Source organism: Sminthopsis crassicaudata, chromosome 5, assembly GCF_048593235.1.
Source record: "Sminthopsis crassicaudata isolate SCR6 chromosome 5, ASM4859323v1, whole genome shotgun sequence".
NCBI classification, from domain to species: Eukaryota; Metazoa; Chordata; class Mammalia; order Dasyuromorphia; family Dasyuridae; genus Sminthopsis; species Sminthopsis crassicaudata.
The window spans coordinates 301,162,701-301,179,864 of NC_133621.1; the positions used below are offsets into that span (position 1 = coordinate 301,162,701).

Consider the following 17,164-nt stretch of genomic DNA (forward strand, 5'->3'; position numbering starts at 1 on the left):
TTGCTAACAATAAGGCTAGTACGTGACAGAATTCCAGCTGGTTATTTAAAATCCCAAATGATACACTCCATTAGTGGCCACTGGATTAGAAAAAATAATTTTTATCCCAACCCTAAAGGGCAAGGCCAAGGAATGTTCAAATTACCACATATACCACACAAAATACCATACCATAGCAGCAAGCTTATGCTTAAGATTCTGCAAGCTGGGCTTAAAAACATGTGAACCAAGAATTACCAGAAGAGCAGGCTGGTTTTTCAAAGAGGCAGAGGAACCAGAGACCAAATTGCCAACATTCACAGGATTATGGAGAAAGTAAAGGAATTGCAAAAAACAAAAACAAAACACCAACTTCTGCTTCTCTGACCACCCTAAAGCCTTTGACTATGTGGATCACACCAAAATGTGTCAAGTCCTCAAAGAAATGGAAAAACCAGATCATCTTACTTATTTACTGAGGAACCTGACCACAGGCCAAAAAAGCAAGTTAGGACCAAACATGGAAGGTACATGGAGTCAAAGCTATGCTTTTCCAGTAGAAATGTATGACTGTGAGTGTTGGACAATAAAGAAAGCTAAGCACCACAGAAGTGATGCTTTCTAACTGGGGTGCTGGAGAAGACTTTTGAGAGTCCCTTGGACAGCAAGAGACTAAATCTGCCAATACTTAAAGAGCCTGGCATGCAGAGCTTCAAAACCAGCAACATCACTGCACCTCTCTTCTGCCCTGATCTCTTCTGACGCTGCTGTGCCCCAGACACAAGCTGCTTTACCTCCCCATCCTAACTCCTGCAGGGCTGGCCCTCATTTGGGCGGTCTCTCCTCGGTTGGCTGTGGAAGTCTGGCCCCTCCTCGAGCCCAGAAGCTGCCTCTCTCCTGTAAGAAGCATCACCTTGGGGATCCTCCAAGCCTGAGCCTTCTCACTCTCCAGCCTCCTTATGTACACTCTGGGCCCCAGATACTCCGCCTCTCCATCCTGATCTCCTTTCCTTGGCTCTCCTCCAGGCCCACAGTGCTCCTCTTACTCACCTCCACTTCCCCTCAGTCTCCCAGCCCTGTCCACTCTTCCAGCATTCCCTCTGCCACTGACCTCAGATTCTCTTGCCTTTTTTTGTACTCCCAGCACATACAACAGTGTCTGAAATGCCACAGGCCTGAGTCTTTTAAAGAAAACTGAACTATTCATTATAAAATGATGTGAAACTTTTTTTTTTTTTTTTGGCAAGGTAACTAAGAGATAAGTAACCTGCCCAGGATCACATAGCTAGTAAGTGTTAAGTGTCTAAGGCCAAATTTGAACTCAGATCCTCCTAACCACCGGGCCAGTACTATATCTACTGCATCAACTAGCTGTTCCATGTGAAAGTTTTATTAAAGGTTCAGTGAGAGTGGAGTCATTGGACCTCTTTCCTCCTCTTTCTATTCGACTAACCTGAAGCAAATCCTTTCATTCATAAGTTTCCTCATGTGTGAAATAAGGGGCTTGGACTGGGTCAAGTCACACTCAAATGCCCAGGATCCAAAAACTGCCAAAATCCCTTCTAGCCCTCAGCATGTCCTGTGAATACTCTAAATCCTCTAAGAGCAGATAAGATCACAAAAGATAAAACCAGATCATTTGAATTACATAAAATTGAAGCGCTTTCATGTCAACCACATCTGGTCTACTAAAACAAAAGCAATGATTGTTCCTCAGATCAAAAGGGAAATTGTTGATTTGGGGGGCAGGGGCACTTTGTGTCAAATATCTCTTAAAAAAAAAAAAAAAAAAGGATCTGAAATCAAAACTATATCTAAAATTCCCCATACAGGAAATGGACACAAATATATAGGACCAAAATTCATTCCCCAATGAACAACTGGTCAAGGAATGAACGGTTCTTAAAAGAAATTAAACCTATGCACATCTATGAAGACTACTTCAAATCAACAACAGCAGAAATACAAACTGCAAACTGACAAAGAGATGGAAATAAAGGGGAAATAGGAATAAAGTTAGGAGCTATGAAATGACCCACTAGTTCTGGACTGGAATTAAGCAAAAGAAAAGCTCTTTGACCTCTACATCTTATCATTAGGAACATACCCCCAGAAGGTCAAAGGCAGAACAAAAAGTCCCACGTGGAAAAAAATTGAGCAACACTTTTTTTGGTGGTTATTAAACAAACAAAAATCAGAAAGTTGAGAAAGAGAAATGGATAAGCAGGACAAAGCTAGAACAATCATATATTAAGTTTAACAAAGCTTAAAAAAAAATCAAACTGGAGATAGCATTCAGTTGTCATTTGCAATCTTTTTTTCTGTTTTTTTCTTTTGCATAAGAAAATTTTCATGTTTCTTGGCATTTGTCAAGTTTGTGATAAGAAATTAAAATTTTAAAAAAATAAAGTAGATACTGATTGGGAAATAACCAAATAAACTGGGATACATGGATATAATGGAATATTATTACACTGTTGAAAAATAGAGGAATTCTGAAAAGTATGGTAAGACTGCAAGAGATACAAAGAGAAATTCCATTCAAAATAACAGTCAATAGTATAAAATATTTGGGAATATATCTACCAAAGGAGAGTCAGGAATTATATGAGCAAAATTACAAAACACTTGCCACAAAAATAAAGTCAGATTTAAATAATTGGAAAGACATTCAGTGCTCTTGGATAGGCCGAGCGAATATAATTAAGATGACAATACTCCCTAAACTAATCTATTTATTTAGTGCTATACCAATCAGACTCCCAAGAAACTATTTTAATAACCTAGAAAAAATAACAACAGAATTCATATGGAACAACAAAAGGTCGAGAATTTCAAGGGAAGTAATGAAAAAAAAATTAAGTGAAGATAGTCTAGCTGCACCTGATCTAGAACTGTATTATAAAGCAACAGTCACCAAAACCATTTGGTATTGGCTAAGAAGTAGACTAGTTGATCAGTGGCATAGGTCAGGTTCACAGGGCAAGATAGTGAATAAAAATAGCAATCTAGTGTTTGACAAACTCAAAGATCCCAAATTTTGGGATAAGAATTCATTATTTGACAAAAACTGCTGGGAAAACTGGAAATTAGTATGGCAGAAACTAGGCATGGACCCACATTTAACACCACATACTAAGATTAGATCAAAATGGGTCCAAGATTTAGGCATAAAGAACGAAATCATAAATAAATTGGAGGAACATGGGATGATTTACCTCTCAGACTTGTGGAGGAGGAAGGAGTTTGTGTCCAAGGGAGAACTAGAGACCATTATTGATCACAAAATAGAAAATTTTGATTATACCAAATTAAAAAGTTTCTGCACAAACAAAACTAATGCAAACAAGATTAGAAGGGAAGTAACAAATTGGGAAAACATTTTTACAGTTAAAGGTTCTGATAAAGGCCTCATCTCCAAAATATACAGAGAATTGACTTTAATTTATAAGAAATCAAGCCATTCTCCAATTGATAAATGGTCAAAGGATATGAACAGACAATTTTCAGATGATGAAATTAAAACAATTTCCACTCATATGAAAGAGTGTTCCAAATCACTATTGATCAGAGAAATGCAAATTAAGACATATCATTACACACCTGTCAGATTGGCTAAGATGACAGGAACAAATAATGATGAATGTTGGAGGGGCTGTGTGAAAACTGGGACACTGATGCATTATTGGTGGAGTTGTGAAAGAATCCAACCATTCTAGAGAGCAATCTGGAATTATGCCCAAAAAGTTATCAAAATGTGCATACCCTTTGACCCAGCAGTGCTACTCCTGGGCTTATATCCCAAGGAAATACTAAAGAAGGGAAAGGGACCTGTAAGTGCCAAAATGTTTGTGGCAGCCCTTTTCATAGTGGCTAGAAACTGGAAGATGAATGGATGTCCATCAATTGGAGAATGGTTGGGTAAATTATGGTATATGAATATTATGGAATATTATTGTTCTGTAAGAAATGACCAACAGGAGGAATACAGAGAGGCTTGGAGAGACTTACATCAACTGATGCTAAGTGAAACGAGCAGAACCAGAAGATCATTATACACTTCAACAATGATACTGTATGAGGATGTATTCTGATGGAAGTGGATATCTTCAACATAGAGAAGAGCTAATCCAATTCCAATTGATCAATGATGGACAGAATCAGCTACATCCAGAAAAGGAACACTGGGAAATGAGTGTAAACTGTGAGCATTGTTTTTTTTTGTTTTTGTTTTTGTTTTGTTTCTCTTCCCAGATTATTTTTACCTTGTGAATACAATCCTTCCTTTGCAACAACAACAACAACAAAATTCGGTTCTGCACATATATATTGTACTTAAGATATACTATAAGATATTTAATATGTATGGGAATGCCCACCATCCAGGGGAGGGGGTGGAAAGAAGGAGGGGAAAAACTCGGAACAGAAGGGAGTACAAGGGATAATGTTGTAAAAAAAACAATTACCTATGCATATGTACTGCCAAAGAAAATGTTATAATTATAAAAATTAATAAAAAAAAAAAAAAAGTATGGTAAGACTTAGATGAATGGATACCGAGTAAAGTCAACAGGACCAAGGAAAAAATCTATACTATGATTGCAACAAAGTAATACAAGAACAATAAAGTACACAAATGAATGCTATGGAGTTATAATGCCAAGTTTGGCACTAGTGAAAAGAAAATGTAGCTCTCTCTTTTAACAGGAGAAGTATGCAATACCACATAAGCTACCAAGCAAAACTTACAACTATTGTTTTTCTTTCATCTTTTCACTTTGTTACAAGTGAAGGATTGGGGGGTACATCTAAAAGTGGATATGATGTTAAAAAGAAAAGATATCAATAAAACAACTTTTTAAAAAATACATCCTATAATCCTATATAATCTCTAATCCCAAAGTACTTAATTTAGGCTCCTCAGACAGATTTCAAGAGATTCATGATGGGGCAAAAAAGTGTGTACGCTTCTTTATTTTCTAACCAAAAGATAGCATTTCTTTTCATTATGAATTTAAAAAAATATTTATTCTGAGAAGAGGTTCATATGTGTGTGTTACCATTCAGCCATGGGAGTCCATGACACAAAAAGCATTAAGAACTCTAATATAACTTTATGGGCCCACAGGGTCAGCTAAATTTCTGACATCTTTCAATTCTATGTGCCTAGGCTCTTTATGATCCTTCTCATTTCTAGTCTGCATCCCTATAATCTCTAAATCCCTTCTGTGTCTAAAGTCTCTTCCACCTCCAAATTTGTGCTCCCGTGACAAGAAGGCTAACTGAGCAAATGCCACCAAAAAGCAACAGGACTATCTTTCTACTCACCATTCTTCCGCTCACTGAGTGGAGGCAGGTTGGGATTCCTGCCAGGATGGAGGTTTAGGGTCAGCTCAGGCTGGAGGGAAAGTTCCTGAAGCTCATTAGCAACAGCTTCACTCTGGGGGCTTGGTGCCGCAGCCAGGGCCACCAGCACTGGTTCGTCATCATTGTCGCCAGCCCCTCCTCCGTCCAGGCCATTTACAGCAACGACGGAAGGGGCAGGCACACCACACTGGAGAAATCCACTTTGGCTTTTGTGATGGCAACCTGGAAACCAAATGAAAAACAAAGTTCAGATGTTCAACTCTTTCCAGATCATCAGCTTAATATTCTGGGGTTCTTAATTTATTGATGGATCTCATAACAAAGAGAGATGGAAAATACAGAAGACTGAAAGCAAAACAACAGATAAAAACAAATGTTGCCTGAAGACAGAAGTTAGGTATCTCATTAATCTTAAACACCAGAATTGGTCAATCAAGTTTGGAAATGACTCTCGACTATGAAATGATTCATCATTCTAAACTATACCTATTAAAATTTTTGGCAATTCAATTTGGGTTGAAATGAAATTTTCTTTGATGTTTTCTGTGAAGACAAGAATAGGCCAAGATGGTATTTGTCTTAAAAAGCATTAACCTATTGAGAAGAACCTCTTAAACATTTGTTTATTTGCTCAGTCTATTCAGGGTAAGGCAGGCGTGTGTGTGTGTGTGTGTGTGTGTGTGTGTGTGTGTGTGTGAAATATTTGAAATTCAAACCTCTCCTCTGCCACTTCTTCCCACTGTAACCTTGAGCAAATCACTGAAGCTTCAGTTTCCTCATCTATTAAAATAATAAAGCTGGACCACAAAACTTGTTTGGTAACACCTGTACTTAGAAATAAATTATTACTGGTTAGTTCAAGCAATGGGACATACTTTTAATAGCAGGATTAAGGCCAGAGGGCCTCCTTTCCCCTATCTTCCTTCAGCTCCGCCTCTAAACAACCCTGAGCAATGGAATAATGTACATCCTCATCTGTGGCCTCTCTCTGCCCTGCTGGCCAGACCCCATCAGGGAAGCCCAGAAGGAACAGAAAACAAAACTGGTAATTAAAAACTGCAAAGTCTTCTCCTGAGATGAAGGACCACCACCCCTTGTCATTTGCATCCAGGCCTTTCCATCTGTCCAATGTTGGTCTTTTAATATTTTTGTCTTCTCCAATTAGAGTAGGTGCTACTTTAGGGAAGGAACTGTTTCTTATTATTTTTTCTAATTTTATTCCCATTGGTTGTCTTAAAGTAATATAATGTTTTTCATTCATTCATTTAAAAAATATTTTGCAATTCACTTTTAATGTTAATTCTATTAAACACCTGAGTGCAAAACATTGCACTAGACACTAAAAGAAATAAGGAGATGAATAAAATGAGTAAAACATATAATCAAGAACTTATAATCTGATAAAGCAGATCCTATTCTAAATGACAGAATAAATTATCATTGAAAGGTAAGAATACTATGGGGGCTTGAGGAAGGAAATTTTGAGCTATGTTTTGAAGAACAGGCAGGATTCTAAGAAGTAAAATTTAGGAAAGACAAGGATAGAATGAATGTTCCAAGAAGATGGAACAACATCAATGGAAAATAAGGCTGAGGGGGTAGAATCAATATAGAGAAGAAAGCAATAATGCTGAGGTTCTTTCTACAACTCCTCCAAACAGATCTAGAAGATGTACCAAATCAAATCCTGATGGAGAAATACAGAAAATGAGTCTTCTGTCTGGTTCAGGTCATCATAGAGAGATAAGAGAAGTTGGCTGACACTAGGGCCTAGGATACTAGGACAAAAGTATGTCCCTGTACCCCAGATTGTAATACAGGCAAAGAGGAGCTCTCTGATCTCAGTGAGGTCTAGGGTACTTCAATGGCAATCTTACTAGATGAGAAGGCTCCAAATGGGATACTAAGAAGGGTCTCTCTGAACCAGAGAACTTCCCAGATGATAAGGACAGAAACTAGCAACAATATATGATTGCTCTGATAAAAACCCAGATCAAAAAGCTGGAGAGCTTGGACCAGGACAGCAATTAGACTCTGCTCAGGATCTGATCCCATTGTGAGCACTGAATGCTTTCTAATCTCAAATGTGAGCTATCCCTGAAGCCCTGGAAAAACATAATCCCTAGTATCTCAAGAAAGCAATAAAAGAAGACCAGGTCTTCCTTCCAGAAGTGTCGAGTCCAGTCCTAACATCAAGTCTGAAGTCAGGAAGTAGGTGAGAAGAGAAAAAACAAAACAAAACAAAACAAAAATTCTACTATAAGGAACCATTTTAATGAGAGGAGCAGAAGAAAATGACTCCTAGGCATCTATAAACAGTCTCAAGAGAAAAAACAGTTTAGTCACAAGCTCAACTAGAATTCCTGGAAGAGATGAAAGAAGAGTTTTGTTTTGGAGTGTTTTTTTTAAATAGTTTTCAAATGTTTTATAAGTGACATAAGAGCACATGAGAGAAATTAGAGAAGAAATGAGAGCTTTGGCAGAAAAATTTGAAAAAAAAAAATTAAGTTTGGCACAAGAGATACAAAACCTTACCCAATCAATAAGCGACCTGAAAATCAATAACTTCACAAGACAACAAGAAATATTAAAATAAAGTCAAGAGGCTAGAAAAATATCGAAGAAAATATAAGATATTTGTAATAAAAAAACAACTAACCTGGAAAACAGATCAAGGAGGAAAAAATAATGCCATGACCAAAAAAGGGTCCACACATCATTTCAAGAAATCTTCAAAGAAAATTGCCCAGACCTCTTAGAACCAGAGGACTAAGTATAAATAGAAAGAATCCACTGGTCATCATCTGAAAGTAACTTCACAATATAAACTTGCAGAAACATCACTGCCAAAATTTATCACATTCAGGTCAAAGGAAAACTACTGCAACAGTCAGAAGAAAAGAATTCAAGTATCTACGATTCAGTCAGAATCATACAATTTAGGTACCACTGATACAAAAGAATAAAGAGTTTAGAACATGGTATTTCAGAAGGTGAAGGATAACTCACCTATCAAAGCTAAGTATATTTATAGAAGAAGAAAAATGAATCCTTAATAAAATAAAATTCTTCCAATGATTCCTAATGAAAAAAGTTGAGATAAATAGAAATTTTGAAGAACAGAGAAGTCATGAGAGATATAAAAAAGTCACCATAAATGACCAATCATAATGGACTAAATAAGGATAAACTACATATATCTATATATATCTATATCTATATATCTATATCTATATCTATATCTATATCTATATCTATATCTATATGGTGGGGTTGATAAGAATCTAATTGAATAGGCCTAGGAATGTTACAGAAATTTATATAAACAAAAAAGGAGAAATCGAAGGAATTAGGTGACATTTAAATCTCACTTTTATCAGAACTAGGGAAGAATATACCAGGCACAGAATCAGCTACAGAAATCTGTTTCACTCAGTGGGGAAACAAGGTAGATGTGAAAAGGAGATTCTAAGGACAGAAAGGATAAGAACTTGTGATTGGACACTTGGAGAAAGAAAGAGAAGAGAAAGCAGGAAGCAATAAGTCTTCAGCAAACGTAGAATGTTGGTACTGAGCATACTTCTTTTTTCTCAACACACTCTTTTATATAAAGAGGGAAAAACAAACATTCATTAAAGTAATGATTTACTATTATAATTTAAAAAAAAAATACTAGTCAGGGGGCAGCTAGGTGGCGCAGTGAATAGAGCACCAGCCTTGAATTCAGGAGGACCCAAGTTCAAATCTGGTCTCAGACACTTAACATTTCCTAGCTGTGTGACCCTGGGCAAGTCACTTAACCCCAGCCTTGGGGGGGGGGGGGGGGGGAATACTAGTCAGTTCCTGCCTGAAGGATGGACTCAGGATGTAGACTGAAACATATATCTTTTGGATATGGCCAATGTAGGAGTTTATTTTGCTTAACTATGCAAATTTGTTGCAAGGATTTTATTTGATTTTTCAATGAGAGAAAGGAAAAAAGAATTTTTGTTCGTTAAAAAAAAAAAAAAAAGTTTTTAAAAAGGTGCATATATTTTGGATTTCCTTCACAGGCTAATTGTACAATAACTCAAAGTCCGATTCTTTTTGGACAGCAAAACAACTTTTTGGTCATGTATACATATATTGTATTTAATTTATACTTTAATATATTGAACATGTATTGTCAACCTGCCATCTGGGCGGGGGAAGGAGGGGAAAAATTAGAACAAAAGGTTTGGCAATTGTCAATGTTGTAAAATTACCCATGCATATATCTGGTAAATAAATAGCATTAATTTTTTTTTAAAGATGCATATTTCTTACAAGGGTTTTGTTTTTCTTTTTTCTTTTTTTCAATGGGAGAGGGGGACAAAAGGGCAGAGAAATACTGTAAATGCTTATTAATTGGAAGAAAACTTAAAGACAAAGAGAGTGAGAATATCCAAAAGAGAGGATAGTCAACAGTATCAAATGAAGTTAACAGGTCGAAAATTTTGCATATGAGGGCTAAGAAAAGATGTTGGAGTTAGATTTTACAACTAAAAGATCATAAGCACTTTTAGGGTTGAGAAAGTTATTTCACTTAAGTGATGTCAAAAACGAGATTATATAAAGTCAAGAAGTGAGTAAAAGGAAAAATAGACACAGGAAGTAGTTAAGAAAGGAAGGAGAGATATATCACATAATGATAGCTTTCTGGAATTTTACATACAGTCCAGGGGCAGTTTCTATCTGGCAAACTTGGGCATGTTTGAAAAGGAGGAAACCACTCAGCAGAGGGACAGATTGAAGATTAGGGAACCAGAGGAGATTTTTGACATTTCATTCTGCTTATGAAGGCAGAAGAGATATGGGATCAAAGGCACATAGCAAGGGCTGGGATGTCAAGAAAAGCTACCTGATTGTCAGAAGCAGGGAAAAAGGAAGAAAGAACGAGGGATGATGTCATAGGCTTCTGAATTAAAGATGAGAGAGATGAAGAAGCCCCATTTTTCTCAGTAAAATAGGACCTGGGCTGAGCCAGAAGGAGAGGGGGGAAGTATGGGAAGGTTAAAGAGAAGAGAAAGCTTTTTGTGATAAGTGTGATAAGGCTATCAGTTAGGAAGGAAGAAAAGGACTGCATTGATTGGTCCAGTGAGAGCCACAGGATATGTCCAGTTCATCATAGTCATGAAACTTCCTCCAGCTCTAATGTGCAATATATAAGTGGGAGCAGCAGGAAAAAAAGGTAGGAGCAATCCTTTCTGAGGTAATTTTCACCCATACAGTAAAAAAAGTATATACAGAGCAGGAAGGAAAGGAACAGATGAAAAAAGCTAGCCACTGAAGACTCTGCTCAATTTGGAATAAACATAAACAAAAAGGAGATTTCTTTCTCTCTCTCTCTTTTTTGACTATACTAGTTTGGAATGAGAAACTTGTTATGACAAGCTGGAACTGAGATGAAGACAGCAGCAATTGGGGGAGGGGGTGGACACTTAAAGGTAAGGCTTTGTTCACAATAAACCAGTTTAGTTATTCTTCTGACAATGGACTATTTGAAGGAGAGCCCTATTTTCCACTGCCAGAGGCAGCAAGTCATTAGATTTCCCAAGCTGAACTCCCTTCCAAATATAATCTGAAAGAAATACTCCTCCTTTGCAGAGACCCAGAGTCAATACATATCTAGAAGTCGATTAAATATTTTGAGCATTGGTAATAGACATCTTGCTTTAAAACAAAACAAAACGAAAAACTATTTCTATTTTGTAAGAACTGAGAACCAGGTTCAGAGTGTGCAGGCTCTTGAGTGTCTGTTCTGACTCTATGGATCACAAGTCAGTGTAGCTTCCATAAGCCCCAGCCTTATTTCCTCTATTTCTCTAACTAAATACACAAGCAACTTTAGCAGGGGAGCACTCTAGGGGTGAGCTGGGGGCTCCTTGACTGAGGTGAAAAGTCAGAGTGGGGATTTCCTTCCCTTTGAACCTACCAAGTAAATTTATTGCAGGCTTCAGTAAGGGGAGCTCACTACCTGCCCAGAGAGGGTCTCCAGTTCTAAGACGGAACAATTAGCAAATACTGGATTCACTCAGCTTAGACTTCAGTGACAAAGTCTGACCTCAACAAGGCCTTCAGACCACTTGCTTCCCCTCTGCTTCTGACTTGGCTCTTTTTAATTGAGTTCTACCATTTATTCAGTCTCTCTAGCCTTTTAAATTCAAGCAATATGAATTAACTTGGAACTTAACATTTCTTTCATCTGATTCCCTTTGACATGAAAAGGTACGTTCTTCCTACCTCCAAGTCTTCCTACCTTCCAGCCACCAGGCAGGTAGCTGCAGATCCTTTGCAGAGCTACCAGACTAACCCTCCTTACAAGTAACATCACTCCTCTGCTCAAAATTCTTCAGTGGCTCCCTGCTGCCTTGTGAGTAAAGTTCAAACTCATGTTGCCTTCTGTAATGATCAATCCCCTGCCCCCCAACCCCATTTACTAACCTAAACCCAAGCCCATTACTGAGCTTTTCTACCACTACCCCATTCCCCATGCCTGAAATAACTTCCCTCACTCCTCTCACTTTTTCCTCTTTAATTTTAAAGCCCACCTAAACCAACCAAGAAACATCTGTTTATTATTGTATACATTAAATGCATTATTTTATATATGCATACTTATTTGTTTCTTATATATAATCTTCATACATTACTTTTTTTTTTTATTATAGCTTTTTATTTACAAGATATATGCATGGGTAATTTTTCAGCATTGACAATTGCCAAACCTTTTGTTTCAACTTTTCCCCTCCTTCCCCCTATCCTCTCCCTCAGATGGCAGATTGACCAATACATGTTAAATATGTTAAAGTATAAGTTAAGTATAATATATATATATATATATATATATATATATATATATATATATATATATATATATATATATATCCATCCATACAGTTGTTTTGTTGTACAAAAAGAATTGGACTTTGAAACAGTGTACAATTAGCCTGTGAAGGAAATCAGAAATGCAGGCGGACAAAAATAGAGGGACTGGGAATTCTATGTAGTGGTTCATAGTCATCTCCCAGAGTTCTTTCCCTGGGTGTAGCTGGTTCAGTTCATTACTGCTCTAATGGAACTGATTTGGTTCATCTCATTGTTGGAGAGGGCCACATCCATCAGAATTGATCATCATACAATATTGTTGTTGAAGTATGTAATTGAAGTATGTAATGATCTAAGAAACATCTCTTAAGTGCCCAGGCACTATACTAGGCAACAGGGAATCAAAGACAGAAATGAAATAGTCCTTACCTTCAAGAAGTTTATAATCTATAAGAGGGAAACAGGTATACATAAGCAGTTAAAAATATCTGCACAATAAATTCAAGTCAATTGAGAGGAGCACCAGCAACTGTGGGGGAGAGAAAAACTTTGTGAAAAGGGAGAAAGCAAAATGCTGGAGCAAGGAAGGAGTGCGCTCTAGCCCATTTTGAAGTCATGGAGACTGGACTCACTCACTATCAGAGATCCTTCCTGGGTCCTAGAAACCATCTCCTGTATTAATTCATTCCTTCAGGGGCACTGTGCTCAGTAAGCACAGTCAACAAACACATCTGTGACATGTCTGTAACATGACAAGCTTGCTGCTGGCAAGTGGGTACTCTGGTCCTATGCTTTTACTTCCTGAGATATTGATTTCAGTTGAGAATTTCTCCTCTCCTACACAGTCTGAACATCACTGTTTACTCTGGACAAATTAGAAGTTTTATGTTTTAGTAGTTTTATCACCACTACCAGCTTCCTGCAAGCTCGGTCAAAGTATGGTGTACCTTGAGTGAGTCATAAGCCAGGTAGGCTAAAAGAATCGCCATCTCCTTTCTGAGCCCAGGAGCCCCAGAAAGAGCCTCGGTTCTCAATGCGAGTCCTGCTTCCAGCTCACCCCACAATGGGCAATGTCCTGGAGAACAGCTTCTGCCAAAACACCTATCATCCTACCACCAACATCAACCTCAGACCAATTCCAACAATAGGAAGGTAAAGGTAAATTCAAGGGTCCCCAAGATCCCCAGCCTGGCTCCCAGCTTACTCCTATATCCACTGTCCAGAGAATTTATCCATGAGAAGCTTTGACTCAGGCAACTACCTCTGCACATGCTGCAGCCCCCACCTGCCCAAAAGCTCACAGGCACTGTGAAATGGCCTCATATCAATCAGAACAGGACAGTTTTATCAATTTTGACTTTGACCCTCAAGAAAAGGCATTTCCCTGCCCCTACTGTGGCACTGTATCCTAAGGATCATTGGGGCTTTTCCATTGGACTTGAAGCTGAACCTCCATCTGGGATATCTCCATGAATTGCACTAATCACTCTGAAAATAGATTTGCTTTTCAATTTGTATCCCCAATGCTTCATGCACAGAAGTACTTTCTAAATGCTTTTTCTGAGGCTCCTCTGAAGAAGGGGACAGACAACCCTATCAAGGACCACTCACCTGTCATCCACAGGAGAGGCAAGTCAGTCTCACTGAAGCAGCAGGGCACTTAGAGGGTGAAACAGGAAGCAGCTCTTGTCAGCCAAGTCAATCACTTTGAGTGCCTTGACCGTTACTTTCACTTGGACTTTGGCCCAGGGTACCAGTCCTGTGCACGCCAGAGCCTTCCAGCCATAGTTCTAGCCACCCCAGGAAGGAGAGTCCTTATGGCCCAAGACCTTCACCCTGGCCAATCAGGAAGATAGGATTTTGTCCATGGAAATGATACTGAAGCAATCTGTACCCCACGTGTTGTCTCTTTTATTAGAATGCAAGACTCCTCTAGAGTTAGGATTATTTCTACTTTTCTATTTGCATCCTTAACAAATGCTTCTTCATTCATTTTTCAGTCATAAGTTCATAAACATTCCAAACTGGATTCCTACCTTTCTTATCTTCTTGCCCTAAATAAAGCTCCAAAATATCCTTCTGTCTTTTTAGTATTCATCCTAAATTTCAGCGCCCTTTTGTCACACTTTATATTTGTCTTTAATTACCTATGTTCTCCTCTGATACATTAATGTTTAAGGACATATGAAACAGCGACTGATTTAAAAATTTTTAACATTCTCTCTAAAAAATTCTCCCATTTCTTAAAAATGAAGATTTCTTTATATACTTTTCAGCTTAAACATAAGAGAAATATGCTTACACCTTGTAAGTAAAAGATCCAAGGAATGTTATCTAATTCAGTACAATCTACATACTTTAAACTCAGGGACCTTCTTAATTCTATGGTAAAATACATAATTAATTTTCCTGACTTTCATTTCCTAAAATAATTTCTATTTTCAACAGCCATTCATTTTACATGCCTCCTTATTAGACTGGCATGTACAGCGTTGGCCAGATGTTGAAAGAGAGATGAAGTTTAAATATGGCAGGTTCTGCTCCTGACAAGTTTACAAAGTCCAAGTTGTTCAGTCATTTCAGTCATGTCTGACTCTTCATGAACCATTTGGGGTTTTCTTGGCAAAGATACTGGAGTGATTTGACACTTTCTTCTCCAACTCATTTTACAGATAAGAAAACTAAGGCAAACAGGGTTAAGTGACTTGCCCGGGTCACACAGAAAATGTCTGAAGTCAGATTTGAACTTAGGAAGGTAAATCTTCCTGACTCAAGGGCCAGCTCTCTCCCCACTATGCCACTTAGCTACTTCTTTCCATTTATACCAATGCAGAAATTCTCTTAATATTATAAGAAATTTCATTTATTACAAAAATACAGACTTCTTATTTATTGACACTTAAGAAGTCCATGATTAACTCTCACTGACTATTGCAATATATAGAACAAGATGCTTAAAAAAAAAAAAAAAATCAACAAGGCTAACCAATTGCTTCTCAAAAAAAGCACCTCTCAACTGTGGGTAGCTCTGGTATTCAATCTTTTCAGAATTATGGAATCTTTTCAAAATTTCATCTCTGCAATCACCTGGTTTGCACTGGAAGAGGCACTGAGCAAAGAATGTTTCTAAGTTCAAACTTGAACTCATTCCAAAGTGGTGGTTTCTGGAAAATATGTAAAATTTCTTTTAGTTCTATAGAACTTCTGGCCTGACCCAAGAAGCATTTAGAAAAGTATACTTTTAAACCTCTATAAAGGTATACAAATATATATAATTAAGTGGCTATAGTTTTCTCTTACCACTAAGGATTTTATAAAGTAAGCTAGAAAGAACTCAAATGACATAAATCAATTCAACAAAGATGTATTAAAGGACAATCACATGCCAGGCCCCAGTGGTTCAAAAAACAAAAATGAACACCATCCCTGTCTGCATCTCACCAATATACAATGGAATTAATTATTAAATGTTTTGCAGGAAAAGCCATCTTCACAGGGAGCCTAAAGAGGGGGAGATGGTGAAGAAAAGTCACTTCCTAAAGGAGGGAGCACTTGGTGGGAGGCACCTCTAGTCATTTCCAACTTTAATCCATACAAGCCTGTACCAAGTGAAAGATGGCTGGGTCAGATTCTACTCGGCAAAACAGGCCTGCTGGCAAGCAGGTTATAGTCTTGGGGAGGGTTACAGTATACACACATACAAGTATATGCCAAATAAAGGGAAGGTACCAGCAGATCCTGGGGACACCAGAGAAGCTGTCATCTGGAAAGGAGCATTAGCATTGATCTTTGAAGGAGACTAGCTATTCTAAGAGGCAGAGGTAAGGAAGAAAAACACTCCAAGGGTCAGTTTGTCCAGAGGAACAAAGACAGCAAGAAAAAGATTCTGGCTCTAAATCACAGAACATGTGACACAGATAATGCATACTGAGGTCAGGAAGAGAGTTGTTTAGATGTTAACTCCCCAATTAGACTGTGCACTGCATGAGGAGAGGACCCGTGTTTTTGTCTGGTTTTGCAACCTCAGAATTGAGAACCATGTCTTATTAACAAATGCTTGTAAAGCTGATTTCTCAAACATCTGATACTTGGTCTCAAACTCCCTCAATACACACACACACACACACACACACACACACACGTTCACTTATCCATGTATATACACTTATGTGTGTGCATATAGTGCTTATTAATTTTGCATTTATTCTGTATATATTGGTGTGTAAACAGATAGATCAATCAGTCAGTCTCTCCCATCAGACTGAGTTCCTTACAAGTAAGATTGGTCATTTCTTTGTACTGGCATTTCCTGAGCCTACACATGGTGCCAGGCACTACCAAGTGCTTAATAAATATCTGCTGATTGACTACATAATCAAGAAATTCAAAGTAACTTCATCCACCTCAGAACTGCCTAAGAAGTCAATCAGAAGCACATGGACAATAGGAAGGGGGACCACCAGGAAAGGTAGCTCCAGAACAGGCAAACAGTTTGCCTTCTAGCACGACCAGAGGCAATGTAGCCTTCAAGGCTCCACAATCTGACACAGGAAGAGTGAACCCTAGAGAACTAAAGCCTAAAGTTGAGAATTTAATAGCAACTGAGGATGGGGCAGTGCAGAAGACCCCAAGCTAGGGGCCTAGCACTCCATCCTAACATGCCCTAAGGGCCCCTGAATCTCAAAGACACAGGAAGAGAGGAACAGAGCCCCAACCTCAAAGTAGAAATCAGCCAAGGAATCCAAGCTGGGACGAAAAAAAAAAAAAAAGAAAAAAAAGAACAATAGAAACACAGTGATTTTCCCAAAAAGCCAGTCTGACCCCATCTCCCATCCTCCCATTATGCTCTGTCCTGCCACACACACCCATATACACACACATACACACACAGACACACACACACACAAAATCAACTCTGGTAGCCCCCTAGCACCTCCAGAATCAAAAGTTCAAGCCTTCTGTTTAGATGTTA

At 38.1% G+C, this 17,164-nt stretch overlaps 1 protein-coding gene across 2 annotated transcripts in view; it reads right to left on the minus strand.

Annotated features, from left to right (window-relative positions):
- The window catches only part of MRTFA (myocardin related transcription factor A), a 138,025-nt gene extending 125,346 nt beyond the window's left edge, over positions 1-12,679 (minus strand). For both annotated transcript variants that reach the window (XM_074271782.1, XM_074271781.1), the window contains exons 1-2: positions 12,622-12,679; positions 5,308-5,568 (exon numbers count right to left, since the gene is read on the minus strand). In XM_074271782.1, coding sequence (XP_074127883.1) covers positions 5,308-5,568; positions 12,622-12,664 — 304 coding nt within the window. In that variant the 5' untranslated portion in view covers positions 12,665-12,679. The remainder of the gene's footprint in view (positions 1-5,307; positions 5,569-12,621) is intronic.
- Positions 12,680-17,164: the final 4,485 nt, after the last annotated feature.